Source organism: Perca flavescens, chromosome 1 (genome assembly GCF_004354835.1).
Source record: "Perca flavescens isolate YP-PL-M2 chromosome 1, PFLA_1.0, whole genome shotgun sequence".
Lineage (NCBI taxonomy): Eukaryota > Metazoa > Chordata > Actinopteri > Perciformes > Percidae > Perca > Perca flavescens.
Window position 1 is genome coordinate 1,458,910 of NC_041331.1, and position 25,991 is coordinate 1,484,900.

Here is a 25,991-nt window from a genome sequence, read left to right on the forward strand (position 1 = left end):
TATTTGAAGTGCAGTGTGGAATGTAGAATTTGGTTTTGATTTCTAAGATTTTTTCCCTTCCATTGTTTTTACCTGGTCAACAACTTTTAATAGCTTCTGATTTAATTAAGTGTATCTGTTTTTGTTTCAAATGGAATGCTAGTCACTAATCTCTGTGTAAAACAAGCTAAATATATTTTGTTAGAGAAATAACCTTCTTGATACAAGATATGGAGTCAGATAAGATAAGATAAGTCTCTGCAGTGGTGAATTGTGTGGTAGTTTCCTTAGCCAGGCTAGCAGCCCGGACCGGCATCCTTCTACTTCCTCCCCGCCTCCCTCGCCTGCCGAGGCCGACAACAATCCAACAGGCGCCCGCTGGTCTGGTGGAGGTCTTCCAGAAGACCGTTTAAGCCTTCGCAGCGAAAAATTGTATTTTAATTCACCCTCACAAATAGATAATTGAGCACTGTAGTGGTTATGACCATATTAGTGACTATGTACCTACATGGAAACGGACCAAATTATGTTTATGCCCTGTACAGTAAAATAGTGTTCATTCAGTACTCATATACATATAGCAATCAAGATTAACGTAAAAATTGCCCGGAGTTCTCCTTTAATGCAAAATAGGCAGCCCTAAAACAAAGATTATGTTTTTAAACACTTTATGCAAAATGACAAGGAAAAAGAAAAATGTGACACTGATTACCGCAAACAGCACACAGTGCAACTGAAACTTACACATTTCCATAATTTATTGCCAGCTGCAACATTGTCTGCAGTCACTTTATGTTACATGAGTATCATCATCATTTCAAAATGTATTGAATATATAGGGCATATTCACCCAGCAGATTGAAACTTCACATGCAGAAGTTTGCAAAGACGCAGCAAACAAAGTCATAGAAAATCAATAAATAATGTTTTAAATATACATTCATATCCACTCCTATAAAAATCCTATGAAATAACATTGTCCATGTATTTGTTTCAGGATTACCGTCTTGCGGGTGAATGCCTCCGCCAACCAGTCAAGTTGTAATTTACATCCATATCTGTCCAGACTCATATGTGGTAAAGACTTTGAAGGTATTTAATAAAATATATACATTTATTTCTTGGTGAAAGGAAGTCATCACTATATTGACATGTATGATTCCAGTGAATAAACAAACAAAGTCTTCACAGAAGGACAAGATCAAATCATGGGAGTTATTTCTCAGTCGAGGGTCTAAGGATAGAGGATGTTTGCTGTACAGATTGTGAAGCCCCTTGAGCCAGATTTTGGATTTGTGCTATAAAGATATATCATAGACTGTATCAAAAGAAGTGGACGTATAGTTACTGTGACGGCACCCATTGGTTTGTGGACTACCGTTTTGAAGCCTCAAGTCTTTCTTTTGTTTTTTTTCACCCTCACCGTCATGGTTTTATGGAGCCAAAAGTGACCATATTTGGAAGAGAGGGTGGAGCTAGGGAGGAGCAAGCCGTGGATCTGACTGAGAACCTGAGGACACCGCTGTGGTATCGACTTGTCAAAATGGGACCAAAAATTTAAATCATGCTGTAGAAAGAAGACTAGCGATTGAGACCAGTTTTGTTAAACTTTGTTGTTCTTGTTCTGCTGTATGTCTATTAGTGTGTCAGTTCATTCAGAGAAACCAAAACAGATTCAAATTCCCTGTATGTGTTTACATGTTGGCCAATAAAGCTGAGTCTGATAGAACCCAAAGTTGTAGCCATGACCATTGCTTCAAATATGGATGTTGCTGCCAATACAAATCCTAAACATAGATGCTTCACAAAGATCTTTAACCCAGCAGCGCAGAAGACATGACCACAGTTTCAATGTGGGCACACACATTAAGTGTCACCAATTCAGTATCCGAGCAAATGTCTCGTCTTCTGTTCCTGAGTTATGGTGTTAAATAATGGCCAAAAAAGTGTTTTTGCAGAACATTATGATGTCACAGTGAAGGTGACCTTTGCCCTTTTGGGTACAAAATGTCATCACTTTATCCTAGTAGACATTTGTGTGAAATGTTTTTTGTTAAAAGGTCCCATGACATGGGCTCTTTGGATGCTTTATATAGACCTTAGTGGTCCCCTAATACTGTATCTGAAGTCTCTATCCTGAAATTCAGCCTTGGTGCAGAATTACAGCCACTAGAGCCAGTCCCACAATGAGCTTTCCTTAGGATGTGCCATTTCTGTGTCTGCTGCTATTGAGGAGGGTGGGGGTGTGGCCTTGACCAACTGCCACTTTGCTCGTTTGAAAGCCATGATGTCTCTCTCTCATGGGTGGGCCAAATTCTCTGGGCAGGCAAAGCAGAGAAAGGGGAGGTAACCTTGCTCCTTATGACCTCATAAGGAGAAGATTCCAGATTGGCCCATCTGAGCTTTCATTTTCTCAAAGGCAGAGCAGGATAATAAGGGCTCGGTTTACGCCTATCACCATTTTTAGCCACTGGGGGACCAGGCTGGGGCACATATTAATGTTAAAAACCCTAATAAAGTGAAATTTTCATGCCATGGGACCTTTAAGTCACAGTGACCTTTGACCACCAAATTTTAATCAGTTCATCATTGAGTCAAAATGGCCGTTTGGGCCAAATGTAATGAAATTCTGTTCAGGCGTTCCTGAGATATCGCATTCACAAGAATGGGACAGACAGACAGCCCAAAAACAGAAATGTTGTCTTTTTCTGCATGAATGTTAAACCCCATCTCTGCTGCTCAGTTACACCTGATATAAGCACACCAGTCCAGATTATAAAAGAAAGCATTCTTATGTTACAGTTATTAGTGTGTAGTTGTGCTGTGTTGCCACGGGGCCTCTTTAGTTCAGGTGTTCACAGTGTTAGCAGCAGTGAGCAGTGAGGAGAACAGAGAGTCTGGTCTTTGCTTCAGCACATCTGGATGGTCTAACTCTGCCACCTGTCAGACAGAACACCTACTGTAAGTCTAGGTTTTGGATCACACAAACTTTATTTTTGTGTATTAGGGTTTGTTTGTTACCTCTCCGTTGTCCATGACCAGAATACGATCTGCGTGCAGCACAGTGTTGATACGATGGGCGATGGTGAGCATGGTGCAGTCCTGGAAAGCTTCTTTGATGGTGTTCTGGATCAAGGCGTCTGTCTCTGAATCGATGGATGCCGTTGCCTCATCCAATATAATGATCTGTTGGACAACAGGGGGGATAGTTAGTGTAGACAAATAGAATTGCTGGAAAGCGGGGGCGTTACAAAGGCATAGGGTGGAGAGGGTTTTGTGGGGGGGAATAGGTACAACTGCACAAATTGACATACAGAACAAAAGAACACAATTGAGAATGATATACTGTATGAGTAAAAGACTGGCCAAAGATTCTGATCATGGTGGGTTCATTGATGTAAATGTGAATAGGGAAATGGCAAGTAGTTACCAGTTTGATTGGAGTTGCAACACATAGATATGTGGCAGTACTAATCCAGTGGCTGTTCAGTAGCAGTAAAATTGGAAGGTGTGTAAAGAAAAAGAAATCAGAAGAGGCGGATGCATGTACAAACCTTGGAGTTGCGGAGTAGTGCTCTAGCCATACACATTAGTTGCTTTTCTCCCACGGAGAAGTTCTCCCCATTCTCCAGCACCGGTGCTTGTAGTTTCCCCTCCAGTCTGGAGATCTGAGGAAACAAAATAATAACCATAATACTACGGCTATTATCACTTCTAAAAGTAACCTAGATAAACAGCGCATTAAAGGTATAGATTGACATTTTGGGAAATACACTCATGAGCTGAGAGTTAGATGAAAATATCCTTTACTACATGAGTTCAGTGGTAGAATGCAACTAAATATGTTTACTTAGGTACTGCCCTTACATTTGAGGTACTTGTACTCTGGATAAATGACCACACACTGTAATTAAACTGTAAATGTACTGTGATTCATAGAGTATGGAGAACATACCGAGTCCTTCATGTAGGTCTTCTCCAGTGCCTTCCAGATCTCCTCATCATTGTAGCTATTGAAGGGGTCTAAGTTGTATCTGTAGGCACACACATACATTATCACAGTTGGTAAGTCAGTGACTAACCCACCACAGTGAGAACAGTGAGTTCCAAAACCATAGACTGTAAAAAGTATTGGACGAAGCTTCCGGGCAAGTTCCCTAAACCTGCATTCTATGTAATTTCCAGCAGGGGCCACTGGTTGCAAAAAGAAGTCTGTTTCTATAGAAGTCTATGGGAAAATGATCCTACTTCTAACTTGACTGACTACTTCACTAAACATTATCATAATGAGTTTATTGCCTCAATCGCTACTTTCAAGTCCCCTTCAATACAGCATGATGTTCATTTAGTAAAATATGGTCCCATTTATTTTATCCTCTGATAAAGTGGGAGAAGCTTTAGCGGCGTGGCTACACAACAACCTGTCAATCAATATAGAGGCTTAGCAATGTGTATCCATTGCAATAAGTACATTAAAATAGCTATCAACTTGTTTTGGGTGTTGTCCATGTTTTCGTCTTAAACGTAATTCCCACTGTATGTTTTCACTTCATTAAAGTTAATTGGAACACTTATTATACACAATTGATAATCTGCAACTTTCCCCCTTAGCATTTTTCTTAGCGCAACGCCATTGGAACCAATACCAACACTGGCTTGGTCACGTCATCCTCCCCAGCTCAACCCTCTTGTCAAAAATCGTCACATCCGGTTGCAAAAAACCAAGATGGCGGCGATCATATCGACTAACTGGAGGCTTTAAAACGGCAGTCCACAAACCAATGGGTGATGCTACATGCTACGCCCATTGTTTTTACAGTTTATAGTGTAAACATAGAGCTCTGTGGAGTTAGGGGTTAGCTAGAGTTACCGGACTGTTCCAATAAATAGAACAGGATCCTGGGGGATGATAGACAATTTGCTGCGCAGATCCTGCAGACCAATGTCCATAATGTCCACGCCATCTATCAGGATGGTTCCTGCTGCTGGCTCCACCAGCCTGAACAGAGCCACGCCTAAAGAGGACTTTCCTGCAAGTCACAAAGCATAGAGGACCTGAGAATAGTAACCTTAATGCTTTACAGAGGTACATTTTCCCTCAGCACCCTATAGTCATGGCTTAACAAAACAACACCCTAATCCCACTAAATTCTTTCATTTACGCATTTAAATCCAAAGATGCTGCTGCAACACAGGGCTATCAACATGTGTATTAGATACATTGAGTAATATAGACTATAGGTTTTGTGATTTACTGTTCAAGATTCCACTCTATGATAATTAATAATAGTTTTTTCAATCAATCAATCATCTATATTTATCTTGACATTTTCTTAATTGCCAATTAAAATCAAACTTAAGCTGTATGAAATACAAAGTTATGATTAAAAAGAGCTGGAGTCAGTGTCCTACCAGAGCCTGTCCTTCCCACAATGCCCAGCTTCTCTCCAGCTTTGATGAGAAAATTGAGCCCATTCAGGACAATGGGTGTATTCTCTCTGTACCTCATCTTATAGTCCTGGAAGGTGATAGTTCCACTCTTTGGCCAGTCCTTTGGGACCTGAGCCTCCTTTATGTGTCTGGGAGCCTCAGGCTTACAATCCTGTACATAATCAGTAACAACAGATGTGTCATATGATAATTTACTGCATAGCGGAAGCACACATTGCTTTAGCATTTGCCCTTCTTGAGTTTAAAGGACAGTTTCAAGAAGACCAGGACAGATGGATGGAGCCAAGCAACCTGTGTATCAGTGTTGTAGTACCAGAGATCAAAAGTGGTCTTGAGACCGGTCTCAAGACCACTTTTTGAAGTCTTGAAATCGACCGCATTTTTACTCGGTCTTGTCTCGGTCTCGGATAAAGAGGACTCTGTATTTTAATTTAAGACCGGTCAAGACCACAACTGGAGGGATATCACTAATTTTATGTGTTAACATCATTACTGTGGTTGGATGTAAAACGTCCTGCTTCAAATGCAACCAAAAACTTCACTCATTTGAAATTTGTAACTGTTGACCCCTTCTCCCAGCCCCCTTAACACATACTCCCAAGAAAGTGAATGAGGGAGACAGGAGAAGAAGCTCTGGCTGTCTGGGAGATGTCAGCCAAATCATCAGTAATAACATTTGGCTACCTAAACTATAAGGAGGTCTTTTGTTTTCTGTGGGTGTCTCTGGTCTTGATCTTTTTGACTCGGTCTCACCCTGCCTTGGTCTTGGTCTTGACGTGGTCTCAAGCCTTCAAAGTCTCGATACACTCTGGTCTTGGTCATGGTCTTGGTTTGGGACGTCTTGACTACAACACTGCTGTGTATAAACAGTCATTATTTTTTTACGGCAGAGAAGTCTAGAGACTGACCGTGATGTATTCCTGCAGCCGCTCCACCGAGTTGAATCTGGCCTCCACCTCCGTCGACTGCCTCACTACATACTGAAGCATGCCTGTCAGCTGGACAACACATAAACAGTCTGTAACACACATATTTTGCAGTCGCTTGCAATGGAGCTTTACAAAAAATAAACCAAATGTTCATTATTTGCTGTCCACATGTACCTGTGTGGTGTAGGATATGGCCAAGCCTTTCAAAGCCGGATTGATGAGGTCATTACTGCTGAGCACTACGAACAGAGACACCAACAAGGACATGGTCGCAGCCATGAAGTCCAGCCAGAAGGAGAGCCAACGTGTCCCGGAGTTAAACAGCAAAAAGTAGTTGGAGTTGATGTCATTCAGCGACTTGAACCTACAACATGATAAAGGACATGCAAGTGCTTGTGAACATTGCACTGCCTAAACACAACCATCTGTAAAACTGTGTTTAAAATGCAGACCAGCATCTGAGCCACTGGAGCTAAAACAACCTGCTGATTTTGGATGGATGGAAAGCAGAGCAGAACATTCTCAGCGATCCTGAAATGTCAGCAAAAAATATAGAGTATTTTATGGAAGGAACTCTGGTTTCTTACAGTTTAATGTGGCTATCTTCTATGTTGTAGGCATGGATGGTGCTAAGGCCCTGCAGGGTAGAGGTGGTGAGAGAGATGCAGGGAGAGCGACTGATGTTCTCCATCTTCTTCATTTGACGGATACTCCTCTGGAATATACTGCAGACAAATCACAACTGATATTCAGTATACCTCAAAACATCTCTTTTTTTAAATTTTAAATATATTTTATAGGCATCTTATGCTTTTATTTAGACATAAACAGAGAGAAGGGAAGACATGCAGCAGAGGGCCCAGGGCCGGACTCAAACCTGGCCACTGCGGTTAAGACTGAGCCTTAGTGGTACACACCCTACCTGGTGAGTGGGCAACGCGTGCTTTAAGACGTGCAACAATTTCAATAAAAATCTAAATAATTGCAAATGACATGAATGTTAAATTCACTAAATGTATAATTAGCAGATACCAGATTATGAATTGATATGATTGTTATTTCCAATAGTCCCTGTAGAAATCTATTTTCATCATATTAAGACTTAACTCACAAGAGGATGAGGGTAAACAAAGCTCCCATAACAACCACAGCTACCAGCATGGCGGGGAAGACAGCCGAGATGATGATAATGGTGAAGGTGACCAGCAGGCTAAACTGAAAGAAAGGGTCCATGTTTTGGGGAAGCGCAATGTCCACCTCCTCTTGATCTTTGGAGAAGCGGTTGAGAATGCGGCCTGTTGGCGTCGTGTCAAAGAAACTCATGGGACTGGAGAGAATCTGAAAAAAGAAAACTATAGAGCTTCTACTAGGTCTGAAAGAAGTCATCTGTTTGTTATATAGTTAGACTTTTTTTAAACAGATTTTAGATATGATCATATTTAATTTACTCACAATGAGTAAACATGGTTGTCTATGTTTGATGGCATATAGATGGCTGGGGGTCAGCCATTCAACAGTACCTTCGTGAACATGGTGTCGTGGAGTTTACAGGATGCTTTCATTGTGACCCAAGTGAAGAAGAAGCATTTAATGACGGCAAGTGTCAACATGATAACCACCATCACGCCATAAATAAGTTGGTAGAAGTGCAGGTCTGGGTTTTCTGAGATGTCGCCCTGGTTTGAAGTTGTCCTATTGGATGACTGGGAAAACACAGAGACCATATCAGAATCAGAAGCAGAATACTTCATTGATCCCCTCAGGGAAATGATTTAGTTACAGTTGCTCACAGTCACATTCAAGGGAAAATAAGAGTAAGAAAAAGAGAAAAAGAGCAAGTCAATAAGTATATACAGTAAATAAGTAACATATCTACAATAAGACATAAATAAAAGTGTTAAATATACAGACATAAATGAAAAGTAGAAGCAGAAGTAAGTGAGATTAGGTTAAAAGACAGATTAGGTTAAAAAGATTGTTTCAATAAATTGCACAAATTCTATTGTAGTGCAGTGTACAGTATGAATACAAGTAGCAGCAGTGAATAAATAACACTTTTGTTCATGTAGCTGATAACTATTGCAGAAATTATTGTACATAATTGTCCAAGAATATTGAGATGTGGTGTGGGAATACGTGCTGTGAGACCAGTTTGAACTCTAAGCGTGTGAGGGATATATGATGTTAAACGAGATGAAGACCAGAGAGATCATTTATCAACACTTTTTATAGCTACACAAATCATTTCTTATCCTATTGTGAATAGTGTGCAGATATGTGGAAATAACACATACTTCATCATAAAATACATCTGCTCATGTGTGACTAGTCAATACACTGTTGTGGATCACAGTATACGTAAGTCAATGTATAATGGCTGTTTAAAGAAACATTCTGTTTGTTGCAATGTCCATTTATGTGAGGGCTGCCTGGAAGGAGACTTTGGGGGCTTAAAACACTGATAAACAAACTGGTTAGCCTGGTCCTACCAGACTCTGGTACATTTCATGTGTACAGAGAGTCTGGCCACTCTCCATTGACAAGTGTTAACTTCCTTGAAGGCGGGTACTCTGTTGAAGTTTAAAACTATTGGATCTACCCAGAGCCACTCTGGATCTGCCATAACCAATTGCTAACGTTTGGTCGCTTAGCATCACTAGCGTTTGCCTTAGCCAACTCCTTCACCACTAACGGAGCGAGCTGGAAAATCAACAACTCAAAACTCGGAACTACAACTCAAACCAGCACATGATCCACGACCCACATTGTTCTCGGGCATTCCCTCTGTTTGCTGATTGGACCGCCAAAGGTTTGGCCGGACAAAACCCAGGAATATAACACAAACCCAGACTGAATGATTGAAAATGGAGGGCCAGGCTACAAACTGATGTGGCTCAGCCGTAAACATAGACAGTAAAGTTGTGTGAGGAAAAAGAAACCAACGTCTTTGCACACTTGACCAACCATTGTGGAAAAAATTGGGTAACATAGAATGTGTGAAGAGAAGTATTTAAATCTACTGCTTGTTGGAGCATATAAGAATCTGTATTGTTTTAAGCTGTGGGAAGTCACACACTCACTGAGAAAACATTCACATTTCAACTGTGAGAGAGAGAGAGAGACACAGAGAGAGAGAGAGAGAGAGAGAGAGAGAGAGAGAGAGAGAGAGAGAGAGCAAAGGTTCTCACCCCATCACCCTGCCCCAGCCAGAAGCTGAGCCACCAGTTGCTGAAGGCTGTGGAGCCAATCATCAGGAAGATGTTCAGGATGGCCAGGAAGCAGACAATGTAGCCTGCAGCAGCACATCCAACATCATCAACTGGGTTGTCCATGTGTGAATTGTGTATTCCATAGAATCATGCCAATGTGTGTGTGTGTGTGTGTGTGTGTGTGTGTGTGTGTGTGTGTGTGTGTGTGCTGTATCAGACCTCCAGCTGCTTTGCAGTATTGATGGTAGACTCTCCAGGAGATGGAACCTTCTGTGGTAGACTCCTGACTGACCAGCTGATCACTGACAGCAGCTTAAGAGGAAGGAAAGGATTTTGTAGAATCATAGCACGATCAAAGTGACTTTCTTTTGCATCAGCCTGTGTCCTGACTGATTGGATATAAGGAATATTTAAAAAAAAAAGGTGTAACTGTACACTAGCTTCACTGAAGGTCTAAGCACTCAGACATTTGCTACATTCACAATAGTGTAAATGCAATATGTCTAGAATTCACACACACTACATAGGTATCATAATCAGAGGTGTCAAGTAACAAAGTACAAATACTTTGTTACCTTACTTAAGTAGAAATTGTGGGTATCTATACTTTACTGGAGTAATTATTTTACAGCATACTTTTTACTTCTACTCCTTACATTTTCACGCAATTATCTGTACTTTCTACTCCTTACATTTTAAAAATAGCCTCGTTTCTCATATTTCAGTTCGGCTTGTTTTCATTCCGGCTCGTCATCGTTCAAAAACACACACACACACACACACACACACACACACACACACACAAAAACCCTATCCAGATCGCTCCATCCGGAGAGAGTGAATTTGATTGTGGTTGGATGAGAAGTATAAACATAGCTATTCTGACACCCTATTGGTTTGTACGCGATCCATCGCACCTGCACAGACCCGGTGCTAATACGCCACCGGTGCCTTAACGACCGTTATCTACCGGACCGAATAGCAACGCGGATTTCGGTGCCTTATTTAGGAGCCACTTAAATGACTGCGCTTCTCTCTGATGCTCCGAAAACGGACGTTAGAAGGAACTGAAACATCGCCGCACGGGATGCTAGTTAACACTACAGTTGACAGCAGGTAACGTTAGCCTAGCGTTAGCTAGCAGCTGGAGTAAACACGGTTAAAATGCTGACAGCTAAACAGTGTAAAGTGTGTCTGTATTTCACTGGAGAGGATTCTAACACCAGACTGTAGCTGCCGTTGTCTGAAAAACACAGAAGAGATGTGTCACCTTTTTCAGCCCTGAGTTTGCAGGTACGATTTTAATATAACATTATTATAGTCATATGGTTTTGTCCCCACGTTTTGGGGTTACGTTTTTGTCCTTAATGGCATTTTCCCCCTTACATCAGGGGTCTTCAACGTTTTTTAAACCAAGGACCAGGCACAGCGCCAGGATTCCAGTTTTGGATGGGCCAGACCAATTGTGGGTGGGCCTTAAATTAAAAACGTTATCAAATCCCTGTTTAACCTAATAAAAATGACTGGCTGATATACTGTTATATTATATATATTATATGTTTTACATAATAAAGATTGTAATAGCTTGATGCTATTTATATGTTGTTGCATTGTAAAAAGTTTCGGTGCAAAGGACGGACCTATCCGCGATCGCTCTCCTTGGTTCTGACCAAAAGAAGAGCGCTTTGGACTCTCCATTACCACCATACCTGGCTGCGCTATAGCGCATCTCTCCTAACCTCAGGCCTATAGACGGTAAAAGTGGTCAGGAATCTAATATTTCCCCAAAGCATAGTTTAGTTCTGCTCGTATAACATGAGGCCGAATATTTCAACTGTTTTAAGTTTTCAACAATATACAGATCAACAACACTGCCCAACAGTTTCAATCAATACTTGGCCACAGAACGTGTTCATTGACAACGTCATCTGTCATGTAAAACAAGACTCAAGTTATTTCCTTACTTTAGTGTGATGATTCATGTTAAAAACATATTTAACAAAAATAAATAAATCGCATTAATAGCCCTAAAGCATTATTGGCCATAACAAGAGAAAACCATGAGGGAAAAAATAACTTGACAACAGTAACAAGCTGTTATAGAAATAGAACTGCGCCTGCAACTTCTGTAGCGGGTTATGAATTGATTATTTTAATCCATATATCTCATAAAACGACATAATACAATACAGGCAGAGTAGCCACATACCTTACTGTTATCCTCTGGCGGTCCTACACAATTAAACTCAGCAGAAGAAGTGACCGGATACTTTAGCACTGGTTGAGTTGCGGGCTCATCCACGGAAGACCGATCCACAGGGCTATATCCATACGGGCTATATCATCCACTCGCGAGGCAGAGGCAGAGGCATTAGCCGCGTTAGCATCCTGCGGTGGCCGAGACAAAGATGTGCTCGGCGTTGTGGATCTCAGCTCTCCTTCATCTCCTGGTTGCAGCGATGACTCTGAGACCGCTCGTGCACGTTTAAGGTACCTAAACAACGGCTGTTGCAACCTTGTCCTTTACTGGAAATGATTTTCACACTCTCAGATCACTGGGAGCTAGCCTAGCATACCGACAAGCTACATCCGATCCGAACCTCACTGTCTGCTGAACTTGCGCAGAAACATAAAAATAGACATGACCAGTTTTTTTAAATTGTTTTTGAAAACTAAACATTTAGACAATTTTAGCACAAATTATGAGATTATTTGCCGATTTTTAATAATTCTTCACCAAATTATAGTATATTAATTAATTAATGTTTTTTGAGGAAATGTTTCACCCATAACGCCATGCCTGCCAAGGACCCCTTAACTTAAAGTGAGATGTCAGGGACCCCCAACTACATATTGTATGAAATTCAGTTGCATATTAAACTGGGCCTACAATAACTGTTAGGGCAACCTAAAGCCTTCTTACATACCATTTTTTCATAAGCTATTAAAATATGAATTGTTGGCGTGATTTTATAAATCATATTTTAATGTTACATATGTGGCACAGTAAATCTAGGATTAACTGTATTTGTGGGCTGATATCTTAGTGACTACCTTACCTATAGGCCAGTAAGCCTATCATCAGTGGGAATTTATATTTGCTAATAATATGTTGGAATTATGTTAAGGCCTTTTTCTTTTTTTTCTTTTTAAGACTCAAAAATTTACAATAATTTGGAGGCCCACCTGCAATGACTCTGAGAACCCCCTGTTAAAGATCTCTGCCTTACATTACTTTTACTTTTATACTTTAAGTAGTTTTGAAACCAGTACTTTTACACTTTTACTTAAGTAAAAAGCTTGAGTTGATACTTCAACTTCTACAAAAGTCTTTTCAAACCCTAGTATCTATACTTCTACTTGAGTAATGAATGTGAATACTTTTGACACCTCTGATCATAATTAGTTATATTTATACACACGCTAGGATGATAAAACAACCCATGGATTTTAAATCCGCTGCACTCAATAATTCTCTAAATTCATATGCTTAAAAAAGAAATAGTGTGTATGACATGTCGGAAGGCAAAAGTGTTTATAGCTCTTCCAAACAGCCACACCCAAAAACCATCGTAGAAAGGGCCATGACATGATAATTGTGGAAATATGGGAATAGCGCCACACATAGTCTCTCCTTGAAGGCATTCATAGTGTGGCACTAAAGGTGACAAAAATAGTTAATAGAAAATAGAGATCTTGAGAGAGAAAAGGTGTGGGGGGAGGGGTTTTCCGAAGCTGTGTGATCACTGCATCATCATTGCTAGCGACAGACGGGGTGTGAACAAACCCGCCATTTTTAAATAGTTTAGCCAGTGATGTTTTTTTTTTGCTGCCTCCAGCTTCTTTTGAAAAAAAATGTGTCTTCTGGCAAACAGTCACATGCCGAGAATCAAAATCAACACACCTTCCATGTTCTGTGTGTGTGTCGCGTTAGGTCACGACAGTTTCCTGCGGCGTCGCTATGACAACCAGCCATGCTTGCCTCATGCATGAGGCGGTACTAAATCTGCAATGGAAAATGGAGGAAGGGGCACCGCGGCCGAGTGGAGCTGAGCCGAGCCGAGCAGAGCTGGTACTAGCAGTGGGTAAGAGCCATAAGTCTCACACCAGTGCAGAGACTGGATAAGATAAGATCAGATCAGATAAACCTTTGTTGATTATATTGATATATTACATCTGAACTGGCTGACCCTAACCTGGAAATCCAGACCCAAATCTGAAAGATTAAGGGTCTGGCATTGAGTAATGAAAATGGCCCAACTCGAGGGGCGGCACCAAGCATGCATTTGAAAATCTCACTGCACGCAACTGGATAACACTACGACCAATCACAACAATACACAGGGTGACGTATCCAGACCCCATACGCTTAGCTACCAGCAAAGCTAACTGGTAGATTAAACTGTCGTCATCTGTCCTCTGGCCCGTCTATATCAAATACACCAATGTGATTGGTGCAGCTTGGCTACAAGGGCATAGTTAATGAGCATCATTACTGAATGCCAGAGTGACTCGCTGAGCAAATTCAAATTGTGCTCTCGCGAGAACTCTGGATTTCCAGGGTAGACTGACCCTGCACCAACATCAGAATTATGATTTAATGAGTGGACTTTGTAGACTCACATTTTTGGACAGCTGTTGTCCCATCGTCCTGTTCGTCTGACATGTCAAATGCTGAAAGGAAGCACAGATGTGTGGGGAAATGTAAATAAAATGACAGAACAAAGTCCTGTCATCTCCATACTGTGTAGACTGTAATAATAATGCAATAACAACAGTATATTGAGTATAGGACTGTTCCCTTATCTGCTGTTGTTTCACAAGGCTTTTACAAAGTTCATTGTCCTTTCTTACATCATCCATAGACCCGTTGTTACCTCGATGGACTGCTGGCACTACCTTTTACCTCCTCCTGGTTATATATTGGCTCTTTTACAAGCTTATACTTTTCAAATGACATTTTGCTCCACAGAGAATTGTGTCAAAAGTAAAGCAACATGTTGCATCTATCCTACAACATTCCAACACTGTGTCTGACTGGTTCTGCTCTGTACACTGCTTTTAGGCATCCATTATGATTGAATGTGCTACACGTGTCTTAATAATAAACTCTATATTGAAATCCAGCCTTGTTTTCATTCATTTTAAAGCTATAGTCTTGTGGCTATTTTATATTAATGAACTTTAAGCTATTGACAAATGAGTTGATGCAAAGCTAATTAAGCCTATCAGCTCCACAGAACTCTCTGTATTTCTCAGTATGACTATGTTTACAAAATGGTGTAGTCCGGTGACTTTCGGGCACAGAAGCAATAAAAAGGATAACAGCCGCATTCAACTTTGGAGACGAAGAGGACGGCTGCAACAGGTGAAGGCAAGGCTGAAAACCCAAAGAAGCACCCACGAAATGTTTCAGTCAGTGATTGCTTAGAAAAGACCTACATGTTCTAGCCTGGTTGACACCAGACCCGTCTCAGTTGTAACTGAGAGTGGGTCTGGGGAAGGTTCATTCACAGCCCATTTCCACAGGGGCGTCACCAACGGACGTCACTCAATTGCCTCTGGGCGCAATTGGATAGACCTAAAACCAATCAGAGTGACGTGCTTTAACTTCACTGCGCTATCGTCATCGTGTAACAGTTGTGATTGGTGCCTCGATTTGGAAATGGGCTTGAATGGGCTCTTGGCCAGACGGACTTGCAAAGCAAATCTCAAATTTACCGGAAGTTCGTCAGGGTTTTCCCAGGCTATACACACGTTCAGCAGAAGGACTAAAATCCAAAAAAAGAAAGTGAGCGACGGTGAAGACAAACACGGATAACCATTGGTGGGGCTTTTCCTAGTTGGAGTGCTAAAAAAAGAAAAGGGACTGAGGTCAGACACAGATGTCGCCTTCCTGCTGTTGAACAGATTAGTAATGGGTTTGGTTAATTATTAGGAGTAGGAATTATTGCTATTTCATTTACTCAACCTAAATGATGTGCTATTGTCGACAGTTTTGTCATTTCAAATTCCTCATTGGGCAACAGAAACTCTGCACTATAGCTTTAAGATTTCTTCTGATGAATTGAGGCATTAGAAATTAGCCCATATAATCTATTTTAGATCATTTCACTAACAAACATCTTTTCCTGGTTTCCATACCTGGGTTCACTAACCCGCCGTCTGTGCTTTCTCTTAGCCCGACATCCTTCAGCTGGGCAGCGTGTTTGGGTGACACTTCCTCCTCCTCCTCCTCCTCCTCCTCATTCTGAGTCTGTAAACACCAAGCCACAACACAGTCATAGTAAGCAGGGACATGCACAGACATTTGCGGGGCAGGGGCTCATGTGAAAAAGGGCAAATAATTAATAAATTAAACAAGTTAAATATGTATACTCACGCAGATTTCTACAAAATTATCATTTCACACAGAGTCACTAGGTGTATCACAAGAGCAGGCTACAGCAAAGGAAACTCTCTTCTATGCTACTGGTTTCAAGTATATATTTAGAACAACTGACTACACCAAGGAGAGAGACATAGCTTCACTAATAATGTATTTATTTTGCACATAGCAATAAATCATTTTAATTCTTTTGGCGTTATTGGAATAAATAACATCTCAAAATCAAAACAAATATTCACACTAAACTAAAAAGGGCTGTTGCTGCTATTTTGTTAATTTTACAGCAAAAAACACTGCAAAAATAATGAAAACACACTGTTTTGGTCTATTTTGCTTCCATGTCTTCTTTTACTCTAATGGAAAGAAAACTTCAAAAAAACACATTTAGATGTTTGTTTTAGGCCAACTCCCCTCTGCCTGTTTGCATATATAGATTTCTTTTAAATTAACCCAACAAGCTATTCTGCATATTTCAACATAACATTTCAGGGGAAAAGACTCTTGATGCAAGTCATTAACTGGGGAAGTTCTGCGCTGATATTTTGTTTATCCTATTCACCTGCAGTGCCTTGTCATATGTATGTGTGTAATTAGCAAATTTTAAATAGTTAATGACTAATTTGCATATCAATGTGGAGATTGTTTTATTCAATTAATATATTTCTTTGACAGGAAAGCTGTGCGAAAACAGGAAATATATATTAATTTGTTTAAAAGAAGAAAGAAAATGCACCACAGAAAATATGTGCTCAAGCCACCTTTGATGTCTGTGTGCACGTGACTGCTTTTACGTCTGGACAAGTTCAAAATAACTCACTTTGACCTTAAAGTAGAGGAACCGTTATCTTGAGCCCATTAAGAAGTTCTTATCTTCTATAAACCTCTGACATCTCAATATCTGACTTACAGCTTACATATAGCAGTTTGAGCTAGTAAAACAATAAATAACTGGGGAAACAGGTAAAACAATAAGGAAAGACACATAATAGCCGAGCTAACAGTACATCTGAGTTTTGTACTGCAGCTTTTTTACTTGGGACTGTTCCATCTGGTAGTTGCTGATGAGCTGAGCGTAGCGTCTGTTGGTTTTCATCAGGGCCCGGTGGTTCCCAGCCTCCAGCACCTCGCCATCCTCCAGAACTAAAATGTCATCACAGTACTCCAGATACTGGCAAACACAAGCGAGGACAACCATGTCAACAAAACCATCCCAGCACCGTGGCCGGAGGGCTCACCAACACAGTCTAAACAGCACGTGGAAATATACTGTACATTCACGGCATTTGCTTTACAATACTGCTCACAATTCATGATGAAGGAAATACTACTGGTAGCAAACAGACACCACTTCCTGGTGTGTGATTTACTTTTACTTTGAGGTTTACCACAATAGCATGCTATAGATCTTCTAATGTGAAATTATTTTTAAATCTGTTAATGTTAAAACTTAGACAGAATGTACTCTAAGTATAAACAAGTGTGCACATTTGAATGAGAAATGTCATGCTTAATAATAGGCTATTTAGGATTTATTATCTGCTAAAGAATGAAATGATGAATATGTCCATTTTCCCACCTGGAGCTGGTGTGTAATCAGTATGACAGATTTTCCCTGGAGCTCCTTCTTAATGCATTCTTCAAAAATGTGTTTCCCCACATGGGCATCGACAGCAGATAGTGGATCATCAAAAAGGAAGATGTCCTTATTGGAGTAGACTGCTCTGGCCAGGCTGATCCTCTGCTTCTGCCCCCCTGACAGGTTCAGCCCTCGCTCTCCAATCTACCAACACAACAGCACAGCAGAAAGCTACTAAGAACACTGGCAACAGGCTCTGGTACATCACAAAATCACTGTTTACTCATTTACAACAGTGTAGAATAAATCAAGATAGAAACACACTTTGCAAAAAAAGATGGCATAAGTGCATAAAGAAACTGACAGTGAAGACAACGGTGAAGTACTCCCAGCTTCAAATAAACTCAGAAACACCAGTCAGACTTGGACTTAATCCCAAATTGAGTTGCAAATTGGATCAAGCCAAATTCAAACTGCCTAAATAAATAGGCCTGGTATTCAACTTGTAATAAAGTTATGACTCAGATGTGATCAATACGATTTTGGTTATGCAATACTACTTTTTTTGTAAACATTCTGCACTTTGCACAGTACATGATAGTCTCCCTGAACATTTAGTTGTATTTTCACTTTCATGGAAGAGTGGCAGGAGGAGTAAAGTCAAATCATTGGCAGAGGAAAAGATTTCACATAACACAAAAGAGAAAACACAACAGCATTTGGTGAGACTCAAACCGGAAAAAGTAGGTACGTATTAGACAAATGATTCCTCGTCACTGATTGGATGTCAGTCTGCGACAAAACAGAGGTACTTCCTTTTCTGGTTCTTCTTCTTCTGGTTCTTCTTCTTCTTCTTCTTCTTCCTCTTTTAGATTTCTGGTGGACTGGATGCCTTGCTGCACATTGCTTCTTCTCACAGGTCGGGATTATAAGATAAATAAAACTTAAATTTATAGGAAATTGCTGTGCAGCAGTTGCAAGATACAAAGTGTGGTAATATAAAAGTATTATAATTATATTTTATATTGCAGTTTGGAGTGTATAACAAATGGAAGTAGAAGTTGCTTTTGTGGTTTTCTCTACGTTATTCTTTTTTTCCCCACTGGTTTTGCAGCAAGTCCAGGGCCGGACTGACAATCTGTGCGTTCTGGAAAAGTCCAGAACGGCCGTCCAACTGACGGCCGTCGGCACAACAAAAAAAGTCTAATAACGCGATATTAACAGCCATCAGCAGGGAGAACAATCACTTATATGCTACTTGTAAAAATAAAACTAAAGAAGAATAGGCCTACATTATTAGACGTGAGTTAATTTCACATCAGCAATACTGGTAAATGCCAGGAGCAGGAAACAAAAATCTTAGCGAACTGCAAAGTCAGCTATCAACATGGGTGTGCATCATGATTATGAAAATGATCGTGCCATTTAGTGCTGTCAAACATAACGTGTTTAATAATTTCTGTTAGGTTAATTTGAAACATTAAACGCGTTAGAAATTAATCGCGGGTTAACCACGATTTCACTCCGTTGTATATGAGAGGTTGTAGTGAGCTCACTTTTGCTGCTAGGATGAAGACTATGGTATTAAATTAAACGGGAAAACATCAGGCATGCATTGGTACCATTCTAAACATGCTAACAAACAGGGAAGGGGGCGAAATAATTCACCAAATGTAACCAAAAGTTTAACAAAGTTAAACATCAGAGTGCAATTTTTCCTAAATTTACGTTTACTATTGTGGAACTGGCAAAGACCTGGTGGTTGTGGTTGTTTGTGAAAGATTCACAGACAACATTGATAGGGCCTAGTCATTTTCATCATTTCACAGCCTTAATATGAATCAAAAGTGTAATATGACATTGACCAAATATTACATAGGTTATTCAATGCAAATTCTTTAACACAAAGCAACACATGTTATATACATTTATATTTGAATAGTTATAGTAGTAACTAACACTTTCAGTGTAGTTTTGGTATAGGCCTACAATATATCTAATCGCCATGTTCAGGTACAGCAAGTAGCCTACTTTATCTCTGAAAGTGTAGTCAGAAATACTCTGTACCAGGGTTTCCCGCAGCACTTTCCAGTTTAGGCGGCCTGCCTTAACAACACGCGCCTGCCGCCTTAACTAAGTCTTCAAAAGAAAAATTCAAATATCCGCCGTGTTCCTCGGTCCTGTTTGAGTGGCTGTAATGTACAAGTCGCATCAACACAGTCACAGGAAAACAAGGAAACGGCGAGTTGTCAAGATACCACCAATCACAACGGAAAGAGCATTTGCTGCGGGTGAGTGTAACTGTCGTTTATTCACATTTAAAAGGATAAATCACCATTTCACCGCCGCGTGCGCGTCGGAGTTAGTCAACAAATGTGCGGGGGCAGCTGGGGCGTGACCGGGCAGAGCCAGGGTGATGGACTTACCGGAGCGTTGGCATATGGCAGGCAGAGAGCATATGTATCTCTGTCCTGTTCTTCACATCAGTGAGGCTTTCTTCTCTCGTTTCAACCAAGTGAAGACATGACGAAGTGACTGCAACTATCATCACCTCTCGCGCCGCGTGGATTCTCACCGTCCCAGCTGTTGCCCGGTCTTTGAGACACGTACAGCTCTTGTCGTTTTTTTTTTAAATCACTACAAAGGGTTAGTTAGCGTAGGTAACACTACACACAGTGAAATGACGTGTCCTGTTTTTATTTCACGCATACTATCTGCTTAGAATGAGGGAATAAATGGACTGAGCTGTTTGTTTTGGAGAAGAGTTGTCAGGCGAAGTGGAAGAGAGCGTGTCACGGAGGATAATGGGAGCCATGCTCTGTTACAGCACTGAATGATGCTTAAAATTGCACATTTTTGAAAAGCTGGTTATTTATTAATTATAAATTATTATTGAAATGTAATACATAGTGACCCCCCCCGGTCAGATGCCAACCCTACCACCTTAACTAACAAATCTTCTGCAGGAAACCCTGCTCTGTAGGCCCTACTGTTTTATAATTACAAGTTTGTGTAATTTGGGGTTTCTGTAGCCAGTGACATTTCATTATTTGTATTTTATTTTCAATGCAGATGTAACGGCATTGTACATTTTTTGTTTTTATTTGAAGGACGAGGCTTTCATTAATAAACACAACCCCCCAATCATCTTTGGTTTTGAGATGTTACTTGCTGTGAATACCTTGTCTGATAGGCTACAGTATTGTGGCATAGTATCAGGACATCCTGGCTAGTGTCTGTCGCGCACAGAGGTGTCAAGTAACGAAGTACAAATACTTCGTTACCTTACTTAAGTAGAAATTTTGGGTATCTATACTTTACTGGAGTAATTATTTTACAGCATACTTTTTACTTCTACTCCTTACATTTTCAAGCAATTATCTGTACTTTCTACTCCTTACATTTTAAAAATAGCCTCGTTACTCATATTTAAGTTCGGCTTGTTTTCATTCCAGCTCGTCAGTCATCGTTCAAAAAAACACACACAAAAAAAACTATCCAAATCGCTCCATCCGGAGAGAGTGAATTTGATTGTGGTTGGATGAGAAGTATAAACATAGCTATTCCGACACCCTATTGGTTTGTACGCGATCCATAACACCTGCACAGACCCGGTGCTAATACGCCACCAGTGCCTTAACGACCGTTATCTACCGGACCGAATAGCAACGCGGATTTCGGTGCCTTAGGTGCCTGCGCGATGCTCCGAAAACGGACATTAGAGGGAACTGAACATCGCTGCACGGGACGCTAGTCAACACTACAGTTGGAAGCAGGTTAGCCTAGCGTTAGCTAGAAGATGGAGTAAACATGATAAAATGCTGAGCGCTAAACGGTGTAAAAGTGTGTCTATATTTCACTGGAGAGGAGTCTGACACCAGACTGTAGCTGCCGTTGTCTGAAAAACACAGAAAAGATGTAGCCTACGTGTCACCTTTTTCAGCCCTTCTGAGTTTGCAAGTATGATTTTAATATACTGTAACATTATTATAGTCATATGATTTTGTCCCCGCGTTTTAGAGTTAAGCTGTTGTCCTTAATGGCATTTCCCCCCCTTACATCAGGGGTCATGAACGTTTTTTAAGCCAAGGACCCCTTAACTTAAAGTGAGATGTAGCAGGGACCCCCAACATATTGTATGAAATTATGTTGCATATTAAACTGGGCCTACAATAACTGTTAGGGTAACCTAAAGCCTTCTTACATACCTTTTTTCATAAGCTATTAAAATATTAATTGTTGGCATGATTTTACAAATCATATTTTAATGTTACATACTGTATGTGACATACTGTATGTGGCATAGTAAATCTAGGATTAACTGTATCTGTGGGCTGATATCTTAGTGACTACCTTACCTATAGGCCAGTAAGCATATAATCAGTGGGAATTTATATTTGCTAATAATATGTTGGAATTATGTTAAGGCATTTTATTTTTATTTTTTTAAAGACTCAAAAATGTACAATAATTTGGAGGCCCCCCTGCAATGACTCTGAGGACCCCTGGTTGAAGATCTCTGCCTTACATTACTTTTACTTTTATACTTTAAGTAGTTTTGAAACCAGTACTTTTACACTTTTACTTAAGTAAAAAGCTTGAGTTGATACTTCAACTTCTACAAAAGTCTTTTCAAACCCTAGTATCTGTACTTCTACTTGAGTAATGAATGTGAATACTTTTGACACCTCTGGTCGCGCATGGCTAGGGGTGGATGGCCAGATGATGGGCCTATTTGGGAGAAAGACCAGGGCTGTTTTTTAGCCCCAGTCCGTCCCTGAGCAAGTCCTGTGCTCCACTGTGCTCTCTCACCAAATGCTGTTGTGTTTTGTCTTTTTGTGAAATGTTGTGTTTTTTTTATGTTCATGTATTTTCTTAAATGTTGTTTTGTGAAATGTTGTGTATGGTCACTAGCGCTAACTGGCTTGGCGAGCAAGGTGCAAATATCTCTGACGATGTCCTATTCATGTTTAGGACATGATCAAATGGCTGCTGAAAAATACTAACTTCACAACTACAGACACATTCTGTACTAACAGAGTTTGGTGGTCTTTATCTTTTTTTTTTTAATCACACATCGGAGGGTGTAAGTGTTAACAGTGCCACTACGCTCGTAAGAAACCACTGCAAAGTATGAAAAAACAATTAGTTTGGAGAAGTGAGAGTTCAGCAGAGAGCTCCTACCTCAGTTTGATCACCATATGGGAGGATGTCCAGGTCAGCTCTGAGGCTACAGACATCCACAACTCTGCTGTATCTGTGGAGGAAGACAAAGTCAGAGGAAAGACACTTATAGTGTGTTCAACAGAGCCATTTTGAAGACATATTTAAACATTAAATGAAAGCTATTTCAAAATCTATGGGACAACGAAAACTGATGAAGCTGATTTGGGTCAACAAGATGATTTGTTTTCAAAGTAAAACTAGTCATACAAAAGTCATTTATTCATGTGCCTTGTTTCTTCTTCTTTGTTTGTTTATTTAGTTTTGTTTACTTAATAGTAAAACACGGGATGTAGCAATTTGAAAAAAGATTTTGTCTAAAATACATCATAAAGATTTGAAAAACATGATTCTGTCTTCAGAAACTTTTGTATGCAGTGTCTTTACTTATGAATCTATATTAAATATTAACATGTACATAAATGTATAGGCAGCATTCACTATTGCTTTAACATACTTTTATTCTTTTGAAACCAACTCTTTATTTTAAGCACTAGTTAAATTACTTTACTGCCTAATTACAATAGGCACATTAACAATATTTGAAATTTGTCAGACATACCGTCCCTGGCAGTTTATGAAAAGTGATGTGAGAGATACATTCGGCTATTTCTGCAGGACCAGAGACAATGCTCATGCAACAGAGTAGATAAGAAAATACAGGGCTCAGAAATTCAGCATTTCTATGTATGTAGTTTCAGGGTCTAGTGTATGTTGATAGTTCCTACAGTATTTACCTCATACATTAAAATGATAAATATAGACATAACCACAGTCATAAATGTCAACTGAACGACGTGACTCCGGGCACAGGTCAGCAGTCTCGCTTCTTGCCAAGTCTGGCAGCGGTGATTTCCAAACGATCATCCTGTCAGATTACAGAGATGACCTCTGTTCTTGTTTGACTACCGGATGCAAACTAACAGAGATAAGAGGAACTTTATCCCAGTTAAACATTTGTGAGATAACCTCAAAAACGGTCTATTTGACCTGGTTTTAGTGGTCTGTGTCACTGCAGTAATGAGAAACAGTGGTAACGTATTACCATCACAAATAGCATCCCCTTAGTTCATAATACCTCCTATTGTTTCCACATTCAAAGGTCTGCAGTACTTATAATTAACAATGTATGTGGATTAAGTGATTATATACTTGGACTGGTCAAAGGGTTCCCCCATCAGGATGTTTTCTCGAACAGTTCCATGGAATATCCAAGCCTGCTGGGAAACGTAGGCAAACGTCCCATCAGCTGTGAGGGAGCCCCGCAGGAGATGCATCTAAGATATGAAAACAAGCAGACAACCATGAGAAATGCTGTGTGTTACATAGCATCAGTTACATCAGGTTTCGAGGTAACACAATGTAAATAAGAAGCATCCTTTTACGTAACAGATGAGTAACAGAGTGGCAGACAATAAAATGTTGAAAATGAACAGCCAATAAAAATGTCTTGTAGTGTTGTAAAAGTGAATTAAAGACAAAAAGACAAAAGGAGGAGCCAACCTGTTCCAAAATGCTGGAAATCAGTGATGTCTTTCCACTCCCCACGTTCCCACAGACACCAAGCAGGTTGCCCTACAGGAGATAACACACAGAATCAACTCAGAGTTGAAAATATAAAACTATTATGAAATATAATGCAGTTAGGCTCTCAGGCATTCTGCATTGCTTTCAGATATGAATGTTATCTCAGCAGAGTCAACACACATGATTTACTCGTCCCTCCTCTTGTGTAACGTCTTTAAATGCACCCGTTCACATCAATGATAAATTAATGCTTTTTAATTCATTTATAAACCCCTGGACTTGAATAGCTCAGATGTGTTTCAGCAAGATTTCTGCTCATGTTCAAAACTTTTTGCACATAGCCATGCTTCAGTGTTCTATTTTTTAGAACATTTTTAACAAATTTGTATTTAATAAAGTAGTGGGGACATGTAAATTACACCAATGCAAAGCATATGGGTTTATCTTTAACCTAATCTCTTTCACCTTATTTATATGAATCAGTGGTAAAGCCCACCTTAGGCAGTGTGAAGGAGATGTTTCTCAGGGTTGACAAGGTTTCAGTCTTCCCATTTTGGGACAACTCCTCCACTTTGTGTCCCTTCACCCCATTGGCTGTGCTAGGTGGGGACTCTGGCTGGCTCCAGGAAAATGTAGCATTTTTCATCACTATGGCTGAGTCACTGTCTTTTCTCTGGATCAGGTAGCTCTCTGGATTCTGGATCACCAATATTTTCTGAAACAGCCACACATTTCATTCAAAAGATTTAAGGTATTTAAAATGACAATGTTAATTGCAGATGAGATCCGCAACAGTGATAAATACAATGAATGCTGGCATTATAATTTTTACACACACACACACACACACACACACACACACACACAGAAATGGAAATACAATGACATAAAAATAATTTTCATCTGGTTTTAGAAAAGAAACAGTTAGTAGTCACTTTTGAAGGCAAGTGTAAAACTAAGATAATGACCACAGAAGCATTGAAGCCAAGTTTGCACCGCAGGTTGGCATTACATGTTAAAACTCAATACAATCTGTTAATTATAGATAAAAACTCTATACAACTCCATCTTGTGGTTTGGCAGATGATGAGCTTTGGACAAGGGAAGCCATATTTACATATCATTCTATTACAACCTCATAGTTTGTATTGCTGGATGACCTCACAGCAAAATGAAGCTTAGCATACATTCAACCAGGAAGACTATCTTATGTAAGTCACTCATTCACAAACTCTCTCCCTCATCTCGTGGTTCCTCTACCAGCTAATTAGGGGTGTTTACATTTTTAGTTAAACCAATCAGATTTAGCCACTATCTCTTTCAGCCAATCATATTAATGCTGTTGATATTTAAACATGTTCTTCTCTCTGTTGCAGTCAGCTGTCATTCACTGCATATGTCACAACCCCCCTCCAACCCTTTCCCCTCCCGTTCATCATTTCCTGCACTTAGGACCGAGCCCTCTTCTCATCCATCTTCCATGAGGGGTATCTAATTCTACTCATGGCTTCTCTCTAGGGATCTATTTTTCATAATTTTTATCTGTGCACGTGTTAATAAGTAATGGTTCCCTCTAATGAGTCTCTCCTAATTGAAATAACATTATATAAGAGCAGAGTAGTAGTGAATACTACTACTAGTAAACGTCAAACATGCTATATAAATAAATTGACATAGTACTAACAACCGTTACCGTAACTGCTGAGCGG

General features: G+C 40.0%; 1 protein-coding gene across 1 annotated transcript in view; it reads right to left on the minus strand.

Moving 5' to 3' along the window:
- Window positions 1-2,335: 2,335 nt before the first annotated feature.
- Window positions 2,336-25,991, minus strand: part of abcc12 (ATP-binding cassette, sub-family C (CFTR/MRP), member 12) — a 37,642-nt gene continuing 13,986 nt past the window's right edge. The window contains exons 10-30 of the mRNA XM_028576573.1: window positions 24,779-24,997; window positions 24,259-24,330; window positions 23,908-24,032; window positions 22,717-22,789; window positions 17,533-17,736; window positions 16,990-17,124; window positions 15,713-15,824; window positions 14,192-14,242; window positions 9,788-9,880; window positions 9,548-9,651; window positions 7,880-8,062; window positions 7,471-7,697; window positions 6,947-7,084; window positions 6,534-6,723; window positions 6,339-6,428; window positions 5,392-5,581; window positions 4,850-5,009; window positions 3,935-4,013; window positions 3,534-3,647; window positions 3,001-3,165; window positions 2,336-2,919 (exon numbers count right to left, since the gene is read on the minus strand). Of these exons, the coding sequence (XP_028432374.1) occupies window positions 2,827-2,919; window positions 3,001-3,165; window positions 3,534-3,647; window positions 3,935-4,013; window positions 4,850-5,009; window positions 5,392-5,581; window positions 6,339-6,428; window positions 6,534-6,723; window positions 6,947-7,084; window positions 7,471-7,697; window positions 7,880-8,062; window positions 9,548-9,651; window positions 9,788-9,880; window positions 14,192-14,242; window positions 15,713-15,824; window positions 16,990-17,124; window positions 17,533-17,736; window positions 22,717-22,789; window positions 23,908-24,032; window positions 24,259-24,330; window positions 24,779-24,997 (2,817 nt within the window). The 3' untranslated portion in view covers window positions 2,336-2,826. The remainder of the gene's footprint in view (window positions 2,920-3,000; window positions 3,166-3,533; window positions 3,648-3,934; window positions 4,014-4,849; window positions 5,010-5,391; window positions 5,582-6,338; window positions 6,429-6,533; window positions 6,724-6,946; window positions 7,085-7,470; window positions 7,698-7,879; window positions 8,063-9,547; window positions 9,652-9,787; window positions 9,881-14,191; window positions 14,243-15,712; window positions 15,825-16,989; window positions 17,125-17,532; window positions 17,737-22,716; window positions 22,790-23,907; window positions 24,033-24,258; window positions 24,331-24,778; window positions 24,998-25,991) is intronic.